At 46.5% G+C, this 23,348-nt stretch overlaps 3 protein-coding genes across 9 annotated transcripts in view; 1 reads left to right on the top strand and 2 right to left on the bottom strand.

The window, feature by feature from the left end:
- The window catches only part of CNTN2 (contactin 2), a 31,847-nt gene extending 27,242 nt beyond the window's left edge, over positions 1–4,605 (top strand). For all 4 annotated transcript variants that reach the window (XR_011498303.1, XM_014829445.3, XM_014829450.3 and 1 more), the window contains exon 23: positions 364–4,605. Coding sequence is in view for 3 of the 4 variants with exons in the window: in XM_014829445.3 (XP_014684931.3) it covers positions 364–473 (110 nt within the window). In the remaining variant the exon portion in view is untranslated. The remainder of the gene's footprint in view (positions 1–363) is intronic.
- A 3,768-nt stretch (positions 4,606–8,373) lies between these two features.
- Positions 8,374–23,348, bottom strand: part of RBBP5 (RB binding protein 5, histone lysine methyltransferase complex subunit) — a 37,557-nt gene continuing 22,582 nt past the window's right edge. For 2 of the 4 annotated variants that reach the window (XM_014829419.3, XM_044757942.2), the window contains 8 exons: positions 23,173–23,292; positions 22,931–23,084; positions 22,763–22,834; positions 21,768–21,885; positions 20,416–20,485; positions 19,610–19,839; positions 18,590–18,781; positions 8,374–13,136 (listed from right to left, as the gene is read on the bottom strand). In XM_014829419.3, the coding sequence (XP_014684905.1) occupies positions 13,108–13,136; positions 18,590–18,781; positions 19,610–19,839; positions 20,416–20,485; positions 21,768–21,885; positions 22,763–22,834; positions 22,931–23,084; positions 23,173–23,292 (985 nt within the window). In that variant the 3' untranslated portion in view covers positions 8,374–13,107. The remainder of the gene's footprint in view (positions 13,137–18,589; positions 18,782–19,609; positions 19,840–20,415; positions 20,486–21,767; positions 21,886–22,762; positions 22,835–22,930; positions 23,085–23,172; positions 23,293–23,348) is intronic. The other 2 variants (XM_014829423.3, XM_070497927.1) reach the window with 1 other exon arrangement.
- On the bottom strand, positions 8,753–9,604 carry TMEM81 (transmembrane protein 81). Its single transcript, XM_014829436.3, has one exon. It carries the CDS (start codon positions 9,602–9,604, stop codon positions 8,753–8,755), a length of 852 nt encoding a protein of 283 aa, XP_014684922.3.

Here is a 23,348-nt window from a genome sequence, read left to right as displayed (position 1 = left end):
CAATGAAGGAATCATTTCCACCCAAGCCAACCCCAACCCAGCCAGACGCCCAGGGGAAAGGGGAAGGCAGGCAGGGAACAAGTGCAAAGTAGTCCTGGGCTGCCCTTGCCACCCTCCTCCCCACTCCCCGAACATCCCTGAGGGCCGGGAGGTGGGTGTGCTCCTTTCACGGGGTCCAGGGGGAGGTTGAGGACCAGCAGCAGTGAAGGGCAGGAACAGAGCTGAGAACACTTCCCAGTCCTAAAGCTGACCTTCTGTGAGTCTCTCTAGGAAGGGTCTGGATCCTGTCCCAAGGGTGGGGTGGGGCCGGGCCGGTCCCAGGCCCAGCCGACTCAGCCTCATGTTTCTGCCTGCTGATTCCAGGCACAAGCATGATGGTGGAGAACTCGGCAGGCCGCCCAGCCCCACGTGCTGGCACCATCCTTTCCCACTCTGTGGCGATGCTCATCCTCAGAGGCTACCTGGAGCTCTGATCTCGGCACCCCTCCCTCTCCGCCACAGCTGGACACCCCCCCTCCGACGGACACAGCCAGCTGGCCCCGGTCCCTTCCTGATGCCAACGTGGCCCACACTGTGCCTGAGAATGGCTGGTTTTAAATACCCACTCTAAACAGTGCCCTTTTCATAGGAGGTAGGATATTTCACATTCAGCCACAGGATAGAGCCTGGGAGATATTTTTCTTTAAACCAGGAGGCACCAGGCAGTAACTTCTATGATGATACTGAACCCTGTGGGCCCTCTAGGGTGCCCAGATGGAAGGAGCAGGCCTCTGGGAAGAAGGGGGTTTTCAACATCAATCTGCACATCCGTGGATGGTGTTCTGGGACCACGTGTGGACTCTGTGCCTGAGAGCAGAGTCCTGGGCCTGGCAGGAACACTGGACATGAATGGGCTGAAGGGGACGCCATAAACATCAGCATCCTCAGTCTAAGGAGAGGGCCAAACCCCGGGACCAAGGACTCTCCTACTTCCTCCTCTTGAGGGGCAGCACAGCTGGACCCTAACACTTCCTCGATGACTCCCTGGAGGCCCTGCACCTGCCCAGCTGGCTGAGAACCAGCGCCCTCATGTCTGCAGCCAGGAGCCTGAGCCTCTTCAGCTTTGGGGGTGATACTCCAAACTGCTGGAGGTAGGCGCTAAAAAGCGTGGATGCCTGGTGGAAAGGGGCACCAGACTTGGCCTGAGGCACAGTCACAATCCAGGTGATGTTGCCCTCTTAGCCAACACTGCCAACCCGACCCTGTCACCCCACAGTGACAGAAGCCACTACAGGTGGCTGGGTGACTAAAGGGCTTGTCTTGGGGAGGTCCTCCGCCCCGCCAAGACCCATCCTGCACAGTCCCTCCAGGGTTTGGGCAGGAAACAGGAGATGGGGGTGGCACACCCACCCTCCTCCTCCAGCTCAGCCTGCAGGCCCAGGACTCCACTCTCCCAGCACTGACTCACTCAAGCCTCAGAGAGCAACGTGGCACTAAGTCTGTGTCTTGGAGTCAGGAGTCTTCTGAGAAGAGCAGAGGACCAATGTGGCCCTGCCTGCTCCCAGGAATACTCTGCACCACCTGGTGAGACCGCTCCCTAGGCTGCCTCGGACTGCTCTCATGCAGTTCCCAGAAGAAACCGGGGTTAATAAATGGGACATCCTCCCTTGCACTCTGGGTATGTTACCAGTGACAGACAGAACCTCAGAGCCGGAAGAGGCTTGAGAGCTCAACTTGGCCAAACCTCTCACTTTCCAGAGGAAGCCAAGGTCCAAAGGCTCAGGGACTTCCCAAGGTCACACAGCTGTCAGTGACGGGGCTGGGATGAGGAGGGAGTCTCCTACCTTCCTGTCCCAGGCTCTTGGTTTATCCAGAGGAAGGGGCAGTGCTGGATGGCTGCGGCCTGGATAAGGTGGTGGTGAAGAAGGGCAGCGGGCTGTGAAAACTCTGCTTCAAGAGGTTCAGGTGGGGATCATGGGGTGATGGGCATGGCTGGGTCCCAGCCCAAGGCTTGCCTGGGCAGACTCCAGGAGACACCCAGTCCTTCTTTGCCTTCTGAGCCCAGCTTCTGCTGTAGCCTCAATATGCAGGGCTGGCCTGAAGCCCCCTGTTCCCCTTACCCTACCCTTGCTCCAAGAAGAGGCCAAAACAAGGACAGGGATTGCCCAAATCCAGACAGCAGTGGCGACATAAGCAGGAAACCCCAAAGCCTGTGCTCTGACAGGTGGCCCTTCAGCAACAGAGCAGCAGCACAGGCGTCCTGTGGGGACGGGCCCCGTGAGCTGGTGTCTGTAGTTTATTTACACTTAGAGCTCTATTTTGTTATGGTTTTTAAATTAAGTGCTGCTCTATTTTCCTGGGCAGGTTTATGTTGATGTTTACCCACTACAGTTTTTTTAAAATGTGAGCTCAAACCCCCTCTCCCCACCACCGCTGCACCCACCCCCTGCCCCCGCCCGGGACTGCTTTCCTGGAGCCGTCTGATCAAACCCTCCTCACCTGCTCCTGTCCAACCTCCCACGCAAGGTGCTGGGGGTTCAGCTCAGCCATTCTCCCATTACAGGGACCCCAACATTTGGCCTAGCATCCATCCTGGTCTGCGGGGGCTGTGTTTTGGCATGCCCAGTTCTATCAGAAAGGGAATGCTGAAAGTAAGAAACTTCCTTGCAAAGTTTCCTGAGCCTTTCCTCGCTGCCCGGGCTGCAGCAGGGGAGCAGGGGCCAGGTGTCTAGATGCTGGGCCGAGGATGAGCTGGGCTGGCACAGGACCCCTGACCAGCGTGGCAGGAGGCTGCAGTCCCCAAGCTTGCTTGAGGCAAAAGATACTCATGACTAAGTGTCTTAGTTCTAATGAAGTCCATTAGCAAAGGGGAGGAAGGCAGACCTGCTGGGAAGCCCAGGAAGGGTTTTTAACTAGAAAAACTCAGCCCCAGGAAAACCTAGCCAGTGTGCAGATAGAACTTGTCTGGGAGACGTAGAACTACCGTAAAATGGACGTTCCTGCAGCCTGAGACTTCGGGGAGGATACTGACTAGGTTTAATAAGACCATAGGTGACTTCAGGACACGCAAGCTTCTAAAATGGAACAGCCCCTTGTTGAGGTGGCCTGGACAGGAGCTTGCAGGGAGGCAGAAGACAAGATTAGATGGCTTCTCAGAGTCCCTTCCTGCCCAAGGGGCCTCTGATGGGCTGGGGGAGTTGAGAGCAGGGCTGGCCCCTACTGTGGTCATGACTTGATTCTGGATCTCTCCTCTCTCACACACTAAGCCCCAGAGGCAAGGGGGACAGCCACCACCAAGTACTTTACCCCACAGCTTAGTAGCCAGTAAGTGCCTTGAGGACTAAGGACAGACAGCCTAAAACACCACTTCAGGGCCCGGGGAGACACCTGGGCTCAGCCTATGGGCCCGCTGGCCCTGGCCTTGGCCACTTGGTCCTCATTGCTCTAACAGTCTCCATGTATACCTTGCCCTCAGCAGGAGGGCAGCTCTCTCTAGACAGAGTCTTGGAGCCCAGCAAGGTCAGGTTAGCTGCGTTCATCCAGGGCATCAAATGATCCAGATGGTGCCAGGGAATAGGAGGGCCATGGGGTGGGGGCTCTTTTTCTTTTGAAAAAATAAAGACTGAGGTCAGACATCAAAAAAACTTCTGCAGTGAGACGCCGGAACGAGTGAGAGGCTTGTTCCTTTTTTAGGGACCTTTGAGGAAGTTGGACAGCTGTTGCCCTGGGGTCTAGGTTAGGTGAAGACTGGAGGGGTGGGGAGACACTGTGAGAGTCCTTCCGGGACAGTGATGCTTAGAATCAAAGGGGTTCAGCAAAGGAGGTGTCACGGAGCGCCTATCTGCTGTGGCCCACAGCGCATGGGCGTGATGCCGTCGCCACGGGCATTCTGTCCCCTGGGCACACTGCCTCTTGGCAGTCCCAGGAGCCATCTTGTCTGTACTCTGGACAAGAGCCAAGCTCGCTAAGGATGGCTGACTCCCTCCATCTTCCCTGCCTAGAGGACTCTTCCATTCCAGGTCTCAGAATGTGACTGCCCACTGGCGCCTCTCTCTTGGAGGGAGAACAGTATCCCCAAACCTGGGTTTGAGCCCAGGTGTGCTGCCCTGTCTCCCTGGGTCAGACCTCACCTGGGCTTCGAACTAGGGATGAACGAGGTTGCCAGAGAGGCTCCTGGAGTGGTGTGAGGGATTAGACGGGCATTTTGAAGGGACTTCAAAGAGCTCCATGGAAAGAAATGCCTGGTAGCTGTATATATGGTCATAGGCTTTGGGAAGGCAGAACAATAAAGGGAAATTGGAGAGGGAAAAAAATGTGTGAGATAGCCTTGCCCAGAGCCCCAGGAAGCCTAGTGCCCTTAGATGGGGTGTACCCCGCCTTGGCTCCCAGACTCCAACTTATCCACCAGTCCAGGGCCTGCACAGCTTAAATAGGAAAGCTCACAGCTCGGCAAAGGCTAGGGCTTCGTCAGGCCACTGACTTGACTGTTTTGTTAAAACGGAACCACTCGCACTGGCCTCTTGCTCGTTTCTTATACTTCTGGTAATGGTCGTTATTTATTGACTCTGGTAGCAGGCAGTTCTTAAATAAAGACGGTTTCTCAACCTGCAGAGGCAGCTGGCCACAGCTGTGCGTGTCTGCTGCTCAAGCTAGAGCCCTGCTCACTAACCCCAGGCCTTTCTCCAGTTCATCTTCACCCTCCGGTCAGCTCTGAGGAGGTCACAGCACACAGTGCGCACTGCTCTGCTCAGTCCTGGAGGGGAGGAATTAGGCCCAAAGACTTCAAGGTGGGCCTAAGCAGAGCAGAAGCAGGCATGTGCTGGACTGAGCCGGCTTTACCTTACCTAACACGGTGCACAGGGAACCATGCTCCTGGGATGCACTGCTTTAAGGTTCCCTGATTTTTAAGACATTTGAGGTGCTGACTCAATGGTGCCAAAGGGAAGTCCTCTCCCTGTAGACATACAGTGACATCACCCCCCCATGCCACCCCCGGCGAGAAGGTACCTCTAGTTCCTGCTCAGAGCAGCCAAACGAATTTTGAGTCCCTAGTCACATCGTCTAGTTGCAGCATTGTCTCATGCATTCAGCAAACTTCCTTCACATCTGGGACGTGTGCAGCGACACACTCACGCAGCCCTGCAAGTGTTCAGTTCTTCTGGTGCGGAGCATGCAGGGATCCATGCTGACTGCGACCACAGCCTTCACCAGGGAAGAGGGAGGTGGAGGCAGGCAGAGGCCCCGCTACTCAGTGCTTAGCTCTGTGCCCAGGCCTGTTCAGCAGAAGCCCAGGCTGACAGCAAGCCCCCAGGGGCCAGCGCAGGCAGTGGGATGACACCACCACAGGCTCATTCCCCTCTGCCCCCAGAGGGGCTGCTAGGAGCACTGGCCGCTCTAGAATCCAAATTTTAGTCCAGTCAGCATCTCCTCTACCCTCCACAGGCAGATCCCAGCCCAGAACAACGAACTGAACTGGATTTTGGTTTTTCCTAAGACATCCAAAGGGCTTTGTTCTCTTCCATGTCCAGTCCCTTCACATCCTAAGAGTCAAAATCCAGAGCCCAATGCACAGAGGGCTCCAAACCTACAGCTATACAATATTCCACCCCATCTTGATGACTGGCTTGTAACAGAATGCTGGAGAAGTTACTTAGCTTTTCTTGGGCCTCAGTCTCTCCGTCTGTAAAATGGGAAACTGTGCCCCTCACTCCTCCCTCTCCAGCAATGTAGTAATGAGTTCATTACATACAAAGATATTAATGTTTTCTGGTCATCTTTTAAAGTAAAGCAGGCTCTCTCCTGACTGCTTCAGCAGACTGTCCCACACTCAACTAATATGCTTCCTAAATGACATCCCTTTCTCATGTCCAGTCCTTCCGTCTACAAAGCAGGTTTACTCAGAGGCTCTCGTTTGATCCTCACAATCCTGTGTTTCAAAGATGAGGACCAAAGGGTCAACTTGCTCCCTTACACAGTAACAGAAACAGGACCATGCCCCATGTCTTCTGAGATTCCTCCCCTCTGTGGTGAAGAGAATGTGGAAAATTTAAGATCCTTTCAAAATAAGAGCAATAGTAAAGACATCCTATTCATGGGCCTAAGCCAGCGGTTCTCAACCTTCACTATATATCAGAATTACCTGTAAAACTTCTGGAAAAAAGATGCTTTGAACTCATGATTATCTCTATCTGGGACACTGAAAGGGCCTAGAAACAATGACTCTCCAGTGGCAGTGAGCACATTCAGCACCCTGACCTTGGTTTCTAAATACTACTCCCCACACCACAAAGGACCAGAGTCCCTTGGAGAAACAGCAGATTCAGATGTAGAGAAGGCAAAGTCCAAATGTGGATCTGAGACACCTTGTTGTACCAGAAAGCAAGGACATGCTCAAAGTCAAAATAGGACTACATCAAAAGGACAAAAAAGATAGCTGGAAGGGACTCTTACTGGCCAAAATTGGGGACACTTTGAATATCAAAAATATGAATGGATTATATATCATTCTCTGAATCAAACAGAATCCATTAAGGGGCCGGCCTGGTGGCACAGTGGATAAGTCATGTGCTCCGCTTGGGCGGCCCAGGGTTCGCAGGTTCAGATCCTGGGCACAGACCTACACACGACTCATCAAGCCATGCTGTGGCAGCATCCCATATACAAAATAGAGGAAGATTGGTCCAGATATTAGCTCAGGGCCAATCTTCCTCACCAAAATAAAAAAGAGAGAGAGAGAATCCACTGAGACCTCAAAAATAAAGAATAAAAAAGAGTTCTTCTTTACAGAAAAATGCAGGCTAATAAATATAAACGTGATGGACTTAAAAGAATTACCATTTTGCAATCCCCAACATGTAATATAAGGCAAGGGTCATGAATGGATGCCAAAGACGTTTGTGAAGTTTTTAGAAAAACACATAATCACAAAGTATCGCCCCACAGATTACTGAGCGCAAAAAAAAAATACATACGCCGTTAGTGAGACCTGGCAGTCACCACCTTAAACAAACGATCAAGCTCATCATCAGTCATGGGTCACCTGACATCCTGTGCCTCCTGAGGTAATGCACTAAGTACATACCACTTACACAGGGTTCTGGTCAAAAACGTTAGTCATTCCTCAGGAAGCTCATCATCAGAAAGTGGCAAATCCAGACTGTGGGATACTATCCAAGACAAATGGCCACCTAGGCTCTCCAACAAAATCAACGGCATCAAAACGAGAAGACATGCAGGGGACCTGCTGTACAGTAAGACTTAAGAGACAGAACCAAATGTAGTATGTCAACTTTCGTTTGATCCTGGATCAGAAACTGAAAAGCCCTAAGATTTCAGAAATTGGGGCAAATGAGAGATCAACTCTGTGTCAGACTAGGGAGTTACTCTCCTTAGGTGTGATGAAGATGCTGTGGTGACCCGGGAACGTCCCATTAGGAGATGCAACGATGTAGGACTAAGGGTCACAATGTCTGTGACTAGCTTCCAAGTGGTTCAGTAAAATTTATGTATATTTAGAAAGATAATTCTAGCAAAATGTTCACAACTGATGAACCTATGGGTGTAAAAGGGTAAAGGGTCTACGGGTATCATCGAATCTTTCAACTTTTCTATGGGTTTGAAATTGTCTTTAATTAAAAGTAGAGGAAATAATAAAGATCCACTGGCCATAATTTAAACTAAACTAGCACCCTCAGGATTGGGGCTCAGGAATCTTATTTTTCAAAAGCTCACCCAGGTGATTCAGACACACAGCTAGAAAAGAGAACCACTGGTCCACGTCTTGGCTTCTGCTACCCCCTCTGCAGCTGGAGAAAAGTGAGGGAAGGAATGCTGTAATTCTCTCAGTCGAAGTAGCTCAGCTGGTGGCCACAAGCCGTTTTCCTGAGGGTTCCACAAGCCAATTATCTCACAGTCTGAATGGCCTCTGAGGGTCTTAAGACTGGATTTCCTACAGAGGAAGGAAGGTACTAGTCTTGGCTTAGGGGGCCTTGGATGCTATAAGAAACCAATACACTTGACCTTTCCAGGAAGACAAGCTTCAGGGCACTGAAACAGCAAACAGGACAGGAGCAGGGAGCAAGCCAAGGAACCGTTCAGGGGAACCTACCAGATGTGGAAGTCAGTGTTTTGCCAGGAATCAATTTAACACTGAACACAGATGCTTCCCCTGGGAGTACAGACAATGTATTAACACTTAGTGACTAGGTCAGAAGTCATTGCTAACCACCTCAGCTCTGCTACAAAGGGGTATATGCCCCCTTACAAAGCAATGTGTTCACTGTCTAGTCTAAGAAATTCGAGGAAAATGAAAACCAGACTGATTATGGGACAATTTAAATGAATGCAAGAAATTTCTAACTAAAGAACAGAAAAGGTTAGGTCCCCAGAGAGCTACTGTGAAATATTTTTATTGAAGAGGAAAAAAATGTTTTCACTGGAAATGCTATCAATATATCCTTCTACATGATTATACTGCCTGAAGAAGTGAGCCAGAGGTGGGGAGGCATACCAGTTGTAAAGGGTAGAAAATGAAGGCGGCTTGGATGACAGAACTCTTCCCAGGAGTGGGGGAGATGCCTGCTGTCAGGTTTCCTGGGTCCCTAGTGGGCAGGAAGATCAGGAAGAGCTCCATCTGGGACACCAGGTTTGAGATTATTGGCCACAGCAGCCATGATGTTGCCCCTCTCCACATCCCCCACTCCCTCTTTTGGCAGTGGATGCCCTCCCTCTTAGCTGATCCACAATCAGGCAGTCAGAACACTCCCCTGAAAAGCTAGCTTGGCTTCCTAAGCAGTCCATCCAGCTTCCTGGGCAGCCAGCCCTTCGGATGCAAAGCTGGTAAGGTCTTAAGGCTGACACGGCTGTAACTCACCCTCAGCCCACGGCACAAGACAATGCTCACCAGCATACCAGCAGCCACTCCAGCGGCAATTCCGATTCCCAAGGCTACAGCCACCTTCCTTTTCCACAGTGGGCGGTGAGGCCTGGAACAGCTGTCCAGGTTCACTTCCAGGCCCTCGTCTACTAACTTCTGATCCTGAGTAAGGGACTGATGGAAATTCAGATTCACCAAGTTAGGAGGAAGGACCCTCAGCCCAAAATAGAGCCTCTTGACGAGCCTCAAGTTCTTCACCAGCTGCACATCGCACCGGTAAGTCCCGGAGTCACGCTCCTGCGCAGGCTCAAACTTCACAAAGTGAGAGCTGGCCCGAAAGGGTCTGAAGACCTCGTCGTCAGTGGAGATGATCCCACGAGCGAGTCTCCAGGTGAACCGGAAAGCTTCCTGCCCAACCTCCAGGATGTCTGAACTCAGACAGCTCAGCTCAAATTCCTTCCCTATGAGAACGGTGAAATGGAGCATTCCACAGATCCAGTTGGTCAGACACTCCAAGCGCTGAGATTTACACTTCCTTCTCACTCCATCAGGGCCCACCTCACACACAGTCTCCTCCTTATAGCCAAGGCCACAGGTGACAGTACAGGCGGTGGCATTGACGATAACTTTCCCCACAGCTTCTTGCAGTTTCTCAGGGATGGCCAGTGTTTTAGGCAAAGTCACCGCCAAAGGCAGGCAGAAGGCCAACACCAGGCTCCCAAGGATGAAACTAGTGGCCAAAATCTTCATGTCGCAGTATGCATCTCACCATCCCGGCTAGCACCCCAAGGTATTCCAGTTGAATCCTTTACGATATCGTAACTTAATTCCTTTGATGTGAGATATCCTTCAAAGTCAAAAGATATGTTGTCTGCACTGTCAGTAAAACAGTGGCACTTATAAAAGTCCAGTCCTTATTAACAGGTGAGGCCACAAGGCAGGGAGAAAAGCCACAATGTTGCTCCTTTACTATCTCTGCTTGTTAATGACCCCCTTACCAGTCATTATGCTTTCACATCCTTTAAATGAGTATTTAAATCCACCTCTTGGGAAGACAAAGATGAAAGACTTCAGAAGCAGAAGCCAATCTCCAAATCACCTCAAACACAGAGCAAAGCTATCCCTTTCCTCACCCTTTCCCCTCCCCTCCAAACTGTGGGATCTAAATTAAAAGGTTTCAAAATATCAGTTAAATCTGACCAAATAATAAATCAAATACTGAGCCTAAAAAAGAGGATTAACTTGAATTATTAGTAACTTTAAATGCTCCTAAACCGTCTATAAAAAGGATTAAGAATTCTGGACTGGGAAGGCAAGTGACTTACCCTTCCTGAATTTCTATTTCCTCCTTTGTAAATTAAGATCTCCTTGCCTATTTCAGGAAGGTCACTTTGAGCATCAAATGATAAACTGTACATGAAAACACTTTGTAAACTGTGCAACACTGTAAGGAATTTTAAAGAGAAATGAAAATTCAGGAAGATAACAGCCCAGAACCCTTTTAGAATGCGAATGTTTATCAGCAAGACAGGCGATATAAACACAGCTCCTCTCCCCCAGCCAGGCACTCCTCCTCCCCGGGGACACTCCCTGCTTCTCAGCCTACTCCCTTCACCCTACAGAACAGAGGAGCTCATTATTCACTTGGCCAAGGTTGCTGGGAAACTGCTATGATGTCAAAGACAGATTCTCAGGCACGTAACGAAAAAGATTAATAAGCACTCAGGTTTGGTGATGATTAAAGTCAAAGACAACTTTATGAAACATCTTATTCTTTAGGAGACAATGAATATTCAATGGACTTCAAAGCTATTTAATCTAGGGAGGAAAAAGGCTGATAAAGAGGAATTTAACTGCACTTAAACTTTAAGAAAGATCCTTGCAAAGCAGGAGCCCCCTCGCACGCGTCCCTCTGACCTCCAGGAGGCCTCCCGCACCGCGGCTCCAGAGCAGGTGCTCCCACTTACACTGAGCTGGACAGAGGTCGTTCCTAGATGATCTTTTGATTTAACACCAACTTTTTGTCTGAATCGTTTATTTACAATCTGTCTGGAGGCAGAAACCTGGACTACCACCGCTACCTTTCCCAGCTCTGTATCTCCACACACAAAGAAGATCGGTCATCAACACAGTAAGTGCATTTTTCCATCACACACGGCAAAGTGGCTGGTGAGTTTTAGAAGTGACCAGCGGCTACAAACAAACATCTACACCTGTCCTTTAATAAACATCCAATTTTATTTACAAAGCATTAAAGCTTCAGCAAGAAGTACCCAAGGCTAAGTCTCGTCTCGTACAAAACTAGAGAACATTAAAAAACAAAACAGTGTGGGGGGAGGGGACCACAAAGGGAAGAAAAGAATATGCATATATTGTACAAATCAAGAAAATCAAAATGAAATAGACAGAAGGTTTTAGGAGCTGAAAAAAATTCCCAAAATATAAATAATTATTAGGAGCTGCTGCCAGAGACAATCTGACAGGGCTGAAGGTGACTTTCTCTGCAGCCAGTTGAGGAGGTGGACACAGCATAAACATCCACGCGCACAGAGAGGACACAAGCTCCTGTGCACATGGAAATAAGGCAGAGACCTTCTGTATCACACAGTCTGCACGCTACAGCAGCGCACAGCCCAGAGAGAAATGGAATGGAAATGACGTCTGCAAAACAAAACGAGGTCTCGGGAGAGACCTGCCAATTTTTACTACTGGTCTGATGTAAAACATGAAATAAAATTCACACGATGAGCGTTTGAAGAAAAAACAGGCGCATCTAAAAATATAGACATTTTGCAACAGACTCAGGGAGAGCTCTTAATTACTTTAATTACTGAATATTTTGATTCTAGAAGATGGAATGGGAGAAAGAGGCTCTTACCGATGCATTCTACTTTGATTTCTATCCTAAAATCCAAAAGGTAATCAATGTCTCTGGCTACCCATAGGAACATCCACAGCTGATAAGAGATTCCACGATAAGCAGTGTTTAAACTCTCCTTGGAAAATACTGTGAAAATGGCGATCCCAATTAAGCACTTCTGATCAGCTGAGGGCTCTGCTCAGAGCCGAGGGAACCCTCGCCACACCTGGCTCTTTACTCTGCACTTTCAGAGAATTTCAAACACCTAATGTCCACATCCATCCAATCTGCTACTTTTTATATAAAGAAGAGCAAAAGCAAAAAGTAAAAATTAAAATTTTTTTAAAAGCTAAGCAACCTTTCACAGAAAGGAAGTGACCGAAAATACGTCGGAAGGGAAAGGAGCACGGAGACAAGAAGGGGAGAATGCAATGACTGACGGAAGGACAGAAAGCCACAGCAGTGATAAAAAATTTTTCCCTTGATCTTTGATTTCAACTGCATTGTTGCTGCTCTGACCCTGGACGGTTTCCTTTAGTCCTTGCTTCGACTCCCCAACCCAGTGAAAAGGCAGCTCGTCAGGAGACATCTTGGCTCGCGTCCACCTCTGGAAGCCAGCACAGGTAAAGCAAGATCAACTACTGATGACTCTTTGCTGGAGATAGATGGAACAAGCCATCTTCAAAAACCATGATCAAGGAGAACGAACCAACCCGCTGGCGGGAAACATGCACCGAAAGGAAAACAAACACCCTGACCTCTCCCAGCCCAGCTTCTTGAGCAAAACTCGGCATGTGAAGAAAAGTGGACCTTTCTTATCTTTCCTCCCTTTCTGAAAACTTGAAATCTTTCAAGCACTTTCTTTTCTGCTCATCCTTTCTACACAAAGCGGAAATATAGGAGGTATCTGGTGAGATGATAAGTTTAAAAGTGGGAGAAAGAATAGGCAACAGCAGTTTTTCTGGATACCAGTAGCAGAATTTCAGATAAGAACAAGTCACTCAAGGACATGCACTGAGGGTGGAAGGCAAACAGGAGACAGGAAATGACAGGTCAAAATGATGCAGGGTACAATAAAATTAGATGAGCAAAACAGGTATCTTTTCTCCAGCAATGTAAGTATTAAAGTTTCAATGAGTCAAAACTCCCATGTGGCATCTTCACAAATCCTTGTTCCTGAGAGCCTGTTTGGACTTATGCTTGAAAGGGAAGGGACGTATACTCTTCTTCCATAATTCACTTCTTCATTCAAACATAAAATTCACTCTTTCCACCTCCTGGGTGGGAAGCAGAGGCCTTTGTTTTAAATTAAAGTCAATCTCAAATGACTGACCACAGTGTCCAGAGGCCACATGATGGCAAAGTAGGGAAGAACGAAGAGCTTCAAGGATCTTCATAACAGTTCTGAGATTGCTCCCCCTGCTAAAGAGATGAGACACAAAAACATTTCTTTCAGCATCAACTGAGACCGGTTACTTCCAAAATGAAATATGCTGGGTGCGGGATGGGGCAGTCCACATACATGGAACCCCCCCATGTAAGTCAGACCCAACTCCAACGCCCAGTTACTCTTCACTTCAAGAAGCAACAAAAAATCCAAATCCCAAACCCCCACCCCAATACTTTTCTCAGTACTGCCCCAAAGGGGAAAAAAGCTGCTAACCATTCTCCAAGGTATTAACAAACAATGCTTTACAATCCAACAAGTGCAGTAAGGAAAGGAGAGGAATTCTACGGTGCTACATCTTTCATCTATTAGACTAAGTAGTCACTAAATGATTAACCCTCTTCCAAGCACCCCTGTTCCTTAAGTGACATCTTCATCACCTTAGAATCCCAAATACGGTGAAATGTTAATGAAAACTACTGGCAGCATTTCTATGCGCCAACAACTGATCAATAAATAAAAATCCTAAACAGGAAAATCAAATGAACACTTCCCTGATTATTCCATAGAAGTTGTTCAACCTCTGAGGGACATCCTTAAATGGGCTACTGTGAAATATTAACCAGGAAGTATAAAAAGAGAACAAGATGAAGAAAATCCTCCCACATTCATCTGGAATGGGGAAGAACATGCCCACTTGAAGGTAAAATGGATAAACAATAATTGCCCAAGTCTGAAAGAAAAGTGCCCATTTAGAAACTTTGCTTTTAACCTGATTTTTAAAGTAAAACTTCAAGCATAGGTGAAAACTAGCAATAAAAAAAATATTCCCATTTGCCTGAGAACAGACTGAAATTACACAATACAAACTCCCTGGATACAGACTCTCCTTCAACGCTACACTGTTAAAAATCAAATTTAAACTTCATATGGTTCAGTAAGATAAAAAGCTTATTTAGCACCAATTTTTCAGATCTCTCTCCCAACATAAAATATAATAATTAACCTCCTGAGTTGATTTTTTTAAAAATCCTGAGACAGAAGAATCTACCGCACAGGACTCAATGCCACGCCTCTGCCGCCCACAGGTTAGTCACTGCTGGTCCCACAGGCACCCTGACCAACCTGGTTTAACGGTTTAAAAAGGAACACAGCACTGCCATTCTAAGCCTGAATCCTAACAGGAAAAAGTGGTTTGATCACAAATCAACAGCATTACTAATGGGCACTAAGATGACTAACGAACTACATTATAGTGATTGTCTGAGGTCAGTTCACATTTCTGTTATCGTCCTCGTTCATGTGAACAGACCAAAAAGAAAAAAACAAAAGGCTTGTTGAGGCATCAGGCAACTAACCAAAACCAGAGCAAGCAACACCATGAGCAAGGTAAGAGACAGATACAGCAAGACAAGACCCCCAGGCTACTGAAAACTCTATCCCAACAAGACAGATTATTTGGTTGTGACATAAAGGAAATCTCCAGTAATGCAAAATTAAGAAAAATCCAGTTCATGATGAACAGCTGGTACTAGTACCTCCCAATAGCAGCCAAGCCTAAGAAACACTGAATTACTGGTTTCAAATGTTACCTTAGCTAATAATATCACCCAAAATGAGAAAGAATATCCAACTAGCCATCTGATTTTAGCAGGAATTCTTTGAGAGACTGATGATTATTTTTAAAAAGGAAGAAGACGGTAAAAAAAAAAAAAAAAAAAAACCCCAAAAAACCCCTGACTCACTCCCAAGCATTTAAAGCGAGCACAGGTTTAGTCAGTGAAGAGGAGGTGGCGTGGGGCGGAGCGGGGGGCCTAGCGGCACAAGGAGGGCAGTGGTACCGCCACAAGAAGATCTGTGCAGTTGTACAGTGTCTGTCTGCCCCTAGAGGGGGCGCCTCTGCTTGCCTTAGCCTTTGCTACGGCAACAGATGCAGGAGCACACCACGCCCTTCAGGCTCACCATCCCACGAGGCTTTTAGACCACGGATGTGACAGACCACAACCTTGTTACAATTGCTACTAATGATGTTTACTGCCAAGGAGCCTAGTTCTTGGGCAATCCTTGAAGCAGCCACAGGGCAACCAGGACACTGGTGGTTCTGCTCATATCTCAAGTTTCTGTTCTGAGGACTGGTCCTCTGGAGAGTGTCTTATAAGGCAATTGAAGGGAATGTGATAATGGTGCTGACTCTGTTGATCTGGCCTTTACAAAAAGTCCCTAGCTCAGGGTTACCCTCACCAAGCAATACTAATGGGCCCTCACTCCTCATGGTAGGTATGTCTTCTTTGGGTCCACTGGTGCTATTCAATACTGATGAAGTGTTTGACAGGGAAGAATTTTCTATAGCCCAATTCCATGTCGCCAGATATTTATATAGTGGTCTATGTGTCTTCCCACCTTCCCTTGGAATGCACAGTCTCCTGCTGCAACGTGCAACAGCACCTTTGTCAGGGCTTATCACGGCTCACTGAACAGTTCCTTCAGTAAGGGGTCAAGTGCAGATATGAACAGTTGTCATCCATCTAACTTGAGCAGTTACACAGCCTACACCTATAATCTTGCCTCCAAATAATTTGGCTTAAATGCGAAAGTAGGGCATTTGGGCGGAGGGGAGATCTACAAAGCCTTGAATCAACAAACACAACCCTCAGACTGAAGTGATTTTTAAAGATGGTTCAGCCTCAGGCATTCTGGATCAGGTTTGAGTTCTTAATATCTGGTGAAAAATCTACAATGACTGCATGCTGGTTTTGATTGAAAAGCAACAGCGTGTGCCAGCCAGGCTTTGCGTGTTCTGAGCCCTCCAAGGTGAACACAGTATTGGATGAAGCCCCACCATCGCCCAAAGAATCCCACACAAAAGCTCTGACACGTTGTCCTGAAACAGAGACTTCCCATGGGGATGTCTGTGATACCCAGCATCACCACTCTCCCCCAGACATGCAGCCTTCACAAAGATCCAAGTCACACTGCAGCTAGTGGATAACGCTGGATGCAGCCTTCTGAGGAAGTCCTGGAGCCCACCCACAATGCCCCTTTGGAGGGTTTTTAATGATCCTGCTCCTCAGCACACTCTGGAGTTTCATCTGGCCATTTCAGTTTTGGAAGTCTCCATTCAGGAGAAGGTCAAGGACCCAAGGCCAGGGAGGAAGGGAGAAAAGGGGAAGGCAAGAGCATAGATTCCATGGGGCAGGATGTACGCACACAGTCATGAGAGGCTGGTGAAATGCTTCAGTGATCTATACAGTTGTTCCGTCCGTGTGTTATGAGAAAATGTACCATCCCCTTGGCCCTGTTAGGTCAGTCTTCTCTAGGCCTTTTAAGGGTAAAGCTGTTAAGAGTTGCCTCTACTTAAGGTTGACCGACTCAAGTGCCTAATAAAAATAATGTAGAAAATAAAAACCTAGTTTGAGGTATCCTGCTATTCCAAGACACAAGTTCTAGCCTTTAATGAGGACGGTACCTAATTTACCCTTGTCGGGAAAGTCAGTGGGAATATATCCTTCCAACAGGCCCTTAATGATGGTATCCACTCTGACTAGAAGCAGCTTTGAAACGCTGACTTGTACAAATATTAAAATACATCTTCTACACATAGTTCAAAATTTCACAGCAAACTGCATTCAGTATTTTGAGACTTACTAGGGAATAAAAACGCCTATTCCTTTAGGGCTGAGAAAACCTTCCAACATTTGGATTTTGAGTCTTACTTAGCCATTTTTGAAGTGCAGCTGAGAAACACCTCTGCTGCTGTACTCTGGGCAGTAAATCTAACGGTGCTTCATGGTACCTTTAACAGAAACCTAACGTGGGAAATGCTAGAGGTACTCAGTTACTGTTAGTGACTACACCAACTGTAATTAAAGTTGAAATCACTGTATTATAGAGAGGGAAATACTGACTTTTTAAAAACTTTAAATGGTTTATTTATAATACACTTACTATTAAAAAGCAAATGATTAATTACAGATTCTGAAGAAGCTGGGAGACGATGTCCTAGAGTACGTCAATTAATTCAATACGTTTGGGCACAGTTTAAATCACCCTGGAGTGTTTCAGCCCCTTGGGCCAGGGAAATCTACTTAAACTTTACATGGTGTTTCCTCTGTAGTGGCATCAGCTTATGCAAGACGCAGCTTACGGAAAAATCATTTTTATTTACATTACGTCAATTACTGACCTGCAATCTTTCTTGGAAATACCCATAGAACTCTTCTAGGCTATGTTAAAACATATAGAGACACAGACTCAGGTGGACTGAAGGTGGAGGAGGTAACTGATTATCAGTGGCGCACCACGAATACTGCTGCTGGTGCTTGGTGGTATAGTGTTGCACTGTGAAAAACTAAAACCTAAATCCAGTGAGCTTGAGGTGGAACACTCCAAATGGTAAGTAATTGAGTCTGTGTCAGCTTCTCTGCAGAAGAGCATTCATGTTCACAACGATTAGCTGACTTAAGGAATTCTGTTTTGCATGCTAGTGCATATCATCACATTTGGATTCAAACACTTAAAATTCTAAAGCAAGGGGGAAAAAACCTGAATACAACCACTGCTATTTCATCAGTCCTGCCTCTTTGAGTCTACTGACCTAGCCACAGAAAACTGACAGCACTGTATCATTGTATTAAAGCAGTGCTTCTATATAAAACAAAACAAAAAGTTTCCAAAACCCAACAGTGTCTGAATAGAAATGGACTCTAATTTGATTATTACTTTCCAAACGAGAGACCATTTAGCCTAGATTCACAAGTATTTGACAGGAAATTGAAATTGTTCTCTATCCCTCAGTAAAAAAAATCCCTCAGTCATATAAAAGTGAGGAAACAGTACGTTTCAAGAGGCTTAGGTGTTAAAAAGCTACAAAGATACTATAGTTTGCCTTTTTGGTAATCTCCTGTTTGAAAAACAAAACAAGTTAGTAGTACTTCTTAACATAACAGTACTACTAACAATTTCATTATTACGTCGAGAGAGAGAGAAAAAAACCACCTCTGGATGTGAACAATTTGCAGACATGGAAAAGACGCCACAGTTAAACAGGGGCTGTAGAAAACAAGCTTCTATTTATGGTTATATGCCTCGCTCTTTCATTTGAAGCAAAACAAAATAAACCTAGAAGCAAATACAGATGAAAAAGTGAATTAAACCAGTGGTTCTTACCCTTTTTGGGTCATGGATTCCTACCGGAATCTGATGAAGAGTATGGGCATGTTCCCCACAAAAATATTCACGTAATATTTTGCATGCAGTATCAAGGGAATGTAGATCCCCGAAACCTACTTACAGACCCAAGGTTAAGAGCCACCGAATTAAGCCACATCTGGTTTACCCTACCCTTGGCAGCAGTTTAAAACTCAGGGAATATCTGCTACTGGGGAAAAGGAGGAAAGGAAGGAACAAGACGCTGCAGTTACGCGGAGTCAGGGGCTGTACAAAGCAAGGCCACGAAGCAAGCCAGGCAGCGCTCCCAATGTGTCCTTACCTGTCAAGGGCTGGCTGAGTTCCGCCTGCACTTTACCCTTCGCTGATCCTTCCAGAGGTAAACCTCTGTCCCCTTTGTAGAGTTTCGGTTTAAATGGAGAATCTTTGTCTTTACCTTTTGATCCTTTAGGCCGGCCTGCTTGCTTCTTCTTGGATTTGCCATCCCCCTTCACACCCAGTAGTGGATGGACTTCTGTAAAAGGACAGATAGGCATGGAAAGAAATCCACACAGCACCAGACCCATCACCTCAACCAAGCACATGGCATGCCACTGATCCATAAGCAAAAAACGTTGCTCTGTGTCCCAGATCCACTAACACAGAGAGAAAAATTTGCTTTGTTAACTATTTATAAAACTATAAAATAACGATCGTTAATTGAGAAATAGTTGCTTGGCCAAAGGGCACACCTGGCCTATGTGGTTCACACCAAGCCATGGCAGCTCTAAAACGCAGCTACAAGACACACCAAGCCAGAAGAGGAAGGCACACACGCACGTGAGAACAGAAAGGGGGTGGACTTCGGAACTAGACAGCCCAGGTAAGACTTCTGACTCCACCAGGCGATTGCACAGGCTTCCAGAGTCAGACTGTGAGAGCAGGTGTGAGCCACGACTGTCCGAGTCTGACCGGGGTGCTCCCACCTGACAAAACAGCAGTGAGGGGCAGGGAGAAGGGGGCGCAAGGAGACAAGCTCCGAGGCAGACGGCAGAAGACTTAAAGGGTGTCACCTGAGGCCAAGCACCAAGGGCAGGACCTCCCCGTCGGAAAAGAGAAGTGCAAGCACCGAGGGCAGGACCTCCCTGTCGGAAAAGAGGAGTGCAAGCACCAAGGGCAGAACCTCCCCGTCGGAAAAGAGAAGTGGAAGCGGAGGAAATCATCACCAAGTTGTAAAGCACTACAAAAAAGACTCAGAGGAAAATTCCTCTAAGGTAAAATTACTCCAACAAAAACCACCCGACCGTGCTGGAGAGTGAAAAGTGGTGTCTACAGGGCAACAGAGAGAAGATGCGGCTCTTACCATCATTTGGTACTCCTTGAAGTTCTATATTGGTTGTTTTGGGTTTCTTCTTAGGCGGCTGGGACCCATCTGCTGAAGCCTGCCTCCTCTTCTCTGAACTAGCCCCTTCATCCATCAAGGAGGTTTGGACTGCATCTGGTGGGGGGCCATAAGGATTTTCTTCTGGGTCTTCTACCTCAGGGGCAATGGGTAAATATAATAGAGCCTTTGAATCTTCCAGCTCTTCATCACTATTTGGAACAGGATCAGACAAGGGATTAGAAAAAAGAGGAGACAGTTGCTTAAACCACGAATCCTTCCTCTAGGGCAGAATCACCCATATTAACCATAAGCAACAGGTTTGGATCTAGAACCTTAAGAAAGCCAAGATGAATAAAAGGAAATCAGACAACATGATGAACAAGATCAGTAGTAAAAATAAAACAGGGGCTAGCCCCATGACCTGCTGGTTAAGTTTGGCATGCTCTGCTTCAGCGGCCCAGGTTCAGACCCCAGGAGCAGACCTACACCACTTGACCACAGCCATGCTGTGGTGGTGACCCACATACAAAATAGAGGAAGACTGGCTCAGACGTTAGCACAGGGCAAATCCTCCTCAGCAAAAAAACAAAAATAAAAATAAATATTTAAATGAATTATTTCAGTTTCTTACGATTTTCTATCAGAGGAGATTTTCTATCAAAGGAGCTATCTCTTTGAGCTAATAACCAGACGGAAGTGAAGGGAGAGACAGGGGAAATGGGGATTCAACACCAGAGACTGAGGAGGAGGAGCATCCCAAGGTCCAGCCTCTGGCGGTGGCTCACCTGCTACAGAAGGCAGCAATAGGGTCCACACTGGTGACATCCACCTCCTCATCCTCTGCAGCATCAGCTCCTGCAGAACAGAAACAAAGCAGAGGTGTGAGAAGAAGTGGAAAACTGCTTTTTACATACAGCTTAATGATTTTCATGAACTGAAATTCAGGAGAAACAAAGGAGGAAAATCAAACAGTTCATTTTACTTAATCCTTCAACAAATATGTGCTGAATTTCCACCCTATGCTATGCACTGGGAATAGAGTGATGCCCAAGAAAACTGGGAACCATTTTTCAGTAAGACCTTCCTGGTCTAACTGGGGAGGCAGATATAAACAGATAATTTCAATTCAATACAGTCAGTGCTACAGTAAAGGTATGTGCAATGTGCTAAGGAGATGAGGAACAGTAACACTTTCTGTGGAAGTCTGGGAAGGCTTCACAGAATATCATAATACCAATGCAGTCCAGAACATGCTGCATCCTTGGTTGTCTTCCTAAAACACACGAAGCACGTTATCTTAATATCACAAAAGCGAGGACCAGCACTTTCAAATTGGAAAGAATCAACCTCAGTCCCAACTGCCTGATTCCCGGCACCATCAAGTGGCCCAGCAGGCAGTGACCTGTGGCATTATTTACTCGATGACAGCGCCAACTGGGCATACCAAGCATTCACATACACAAATCCCTACCATGTGAAAAGCCCTGTGTTAGGCACCACGGGGATAAAAAGCCAAATCTTCCTACTCAAGGAGCTTCCTATCTGAAGTTCAGAAGACAAGAGAGGGAAATAACAATGACCACAATCATAACAGAAAATCACAGCTGAATGCTCATTATGGCCTACTTTACAGGACTCACCTCATTTACCTGTGCAAATCTATAAAGCAGGTTCTATTCTTACCCCTATGTTACAGATGAGGAACTTCAGGTATAAAGAATAAGTATTTTGCCCAAGGTAGTGTGACTCCCAAGCCCATGCTCTTTTCCTTCATCTTACTGACAAGGGAGTCACAAGATGACACGAGCTGAGCACCTAGCATGGGGGGCACTTTGCTTGGTGCTGCACGGACACCCTCATTCAATTGTCTGCAGTTAGTCAGGAAACAGAAAGTGAAATGGTAAGCGAGTTGTGTGAGCCCTGGGAATGCCCACGTAAGCCCTTGGTCAATGCCTTACAAATAAAGACTCTCAAAACTGTCAGAACTGGGGAAGCTTAAAAAGAAAAATGGCATTTTAGACTAAGTGCTGAAACGAATTTTCAACACAAATAAAGAACAAATACTGAGTAAAACAATCATTTTCCTTTGGGAAACATCTGCAATTGGGATTGGGGAATGCTGTCTGAGAAATATTACCTGTCTGCTCAGGCTCACTCTTATCTTCATCTTCAATATCAAACTCTGATTCCCTTTCCTCATACTCTACATTTTCATCCAACTCTTTGAAGTCTGGTGCAAAGGCACTCCAATTTTCCTACACCACAAACAAAACAGACTACTCAGCCATAATGAGAAAGCAACAGTCTATAATCTAGACATCTGTGATAAAAATGAAAGATTTGAGCATGAAGAGACCCAGAATTCTGAGATCAAATATGGCAGCTAATAAAAATTAGGTATCTACAGGTTTTACTATTTCCTATCTTAAACATTCCAGGTTACTAACTGTAGCCCTTCCATAAATAACTGCCTCCTTTAATCTTTCTAAGATGCAATTCTGAGGTAAAATGTGAAATTTTCTTCTGAGTACCCTGATTACAAACATAACTAAAGGTGTTCAAAATAAAACCAAGATATAAAACAGAAACTAAGTGAGCTGAAAATAAGAAAAGCAAGAGAGTGGGGCCAGCCCCGTGGCCGAGTGGTTAACATTCCACATACTCCGCTTCAGCAGCCCAGGGTTTGCTTGTTTGGATCCCTGGCATGGACCTACTCCTCTCATCAGCTGTGCTGTGGAGGCCTCCCACGTACACAACAGAGGAAGACCAGCACAGATGTTAGCTCAGGGCTAATCCTCCTCAAGCAAAAAAAGAGGCAATGGATGTTAGCTCAGGGCAAATCTTCCTTACCAGGGGGAAAAAAAAAAAAAAGAAAAAGAAAAATCTATCTCAGATAACAGAAAGCACACTAGACTTTCTCCCTGAAAAGAGAGCCTAGTAAATCAGCTTTGGACCAAGACCTTTCCATCAAAATAAAGCAAAACTAGGACCACTGAACCTATTTAATTAGGTTACAAGAATCACATGCGAAAGAAAGTAAATAAGACAGTTTTTAACTTACTACTTGTAAGGTTATTTAATAAAAAGAAAGGGTATCTAGTTTCAAAGCAATTAAACCAGACAAATACTTACTACTTGATTTTGTGCCCAGATAGATACCACTCCACTAGAAATGGATGCTATGATGGGTCGAACAGGATGCCACTAAATTTAATGAAGGAAAGAAAAATTGGTTCTAAAAATGGATCCAAGATTTTCCTTATTACGGAAGTAATAACAGCAAGCTCTCCTTTTACTCACAGCTACATCCAAGAGGAGCTCCCCTCTCGTCCCGTGCAGAATCTTCACCAGGTTGCCAATGCTCTTCTCCCATATGTACAGGGCATGCTGCCGGGCTGAACCTGCCACTATGTATTCCCCATCCCCCGAGAAACAACATTTCTTCCACGGGGTCCTAATGGACAAAGAAAGCACCCAAGGAGAACCAGGGCTGGAGGCCAGGTCCCGAACTATCACACATGCCTCCAGGGCGTGACACCTACCTATTCACCAAGTCCTGTAATTTCTGCATGGGCTCAGGCTCTCCATCTCTTCCACAGGTTAAGATTTCTCTGCCATCGTAAACTCTGATTATTCGATCTGCTGTGTTAATTAAAAAGCAACTACAGAAGGGATAAAAATATCAACAGCAGAGGTCAGAAACCTGTTCTGTTAACAT

Source organism: Equus asinus, chromosome 25 (genome assembly GCF_041296235.1).
Source record: "Equus asinus isolate D_3611 breed Donkey chromosome 25, EquAss-T2T_v2, whole genome shotgun sequence".
Taxonomy (NCBI): domain Eukaryota; kingdom Metazoa; phylum Chordata; class Mammalia; order Perissodactyla; family Equidae; genus Equus; species Equus asinus.
This window is presented reverse-complemented; position numbering and strand designations above follow the sequence as displayed.

Coding starts and splice junctions, on each gene's coding strand:
- TMEM81 (XM_014829436.3), bottom strand. CDS start 9,604: ATGAAGATTTTGGCCACTAGTTTCATCCTTGGGAGCCTGGTGTTGGCC.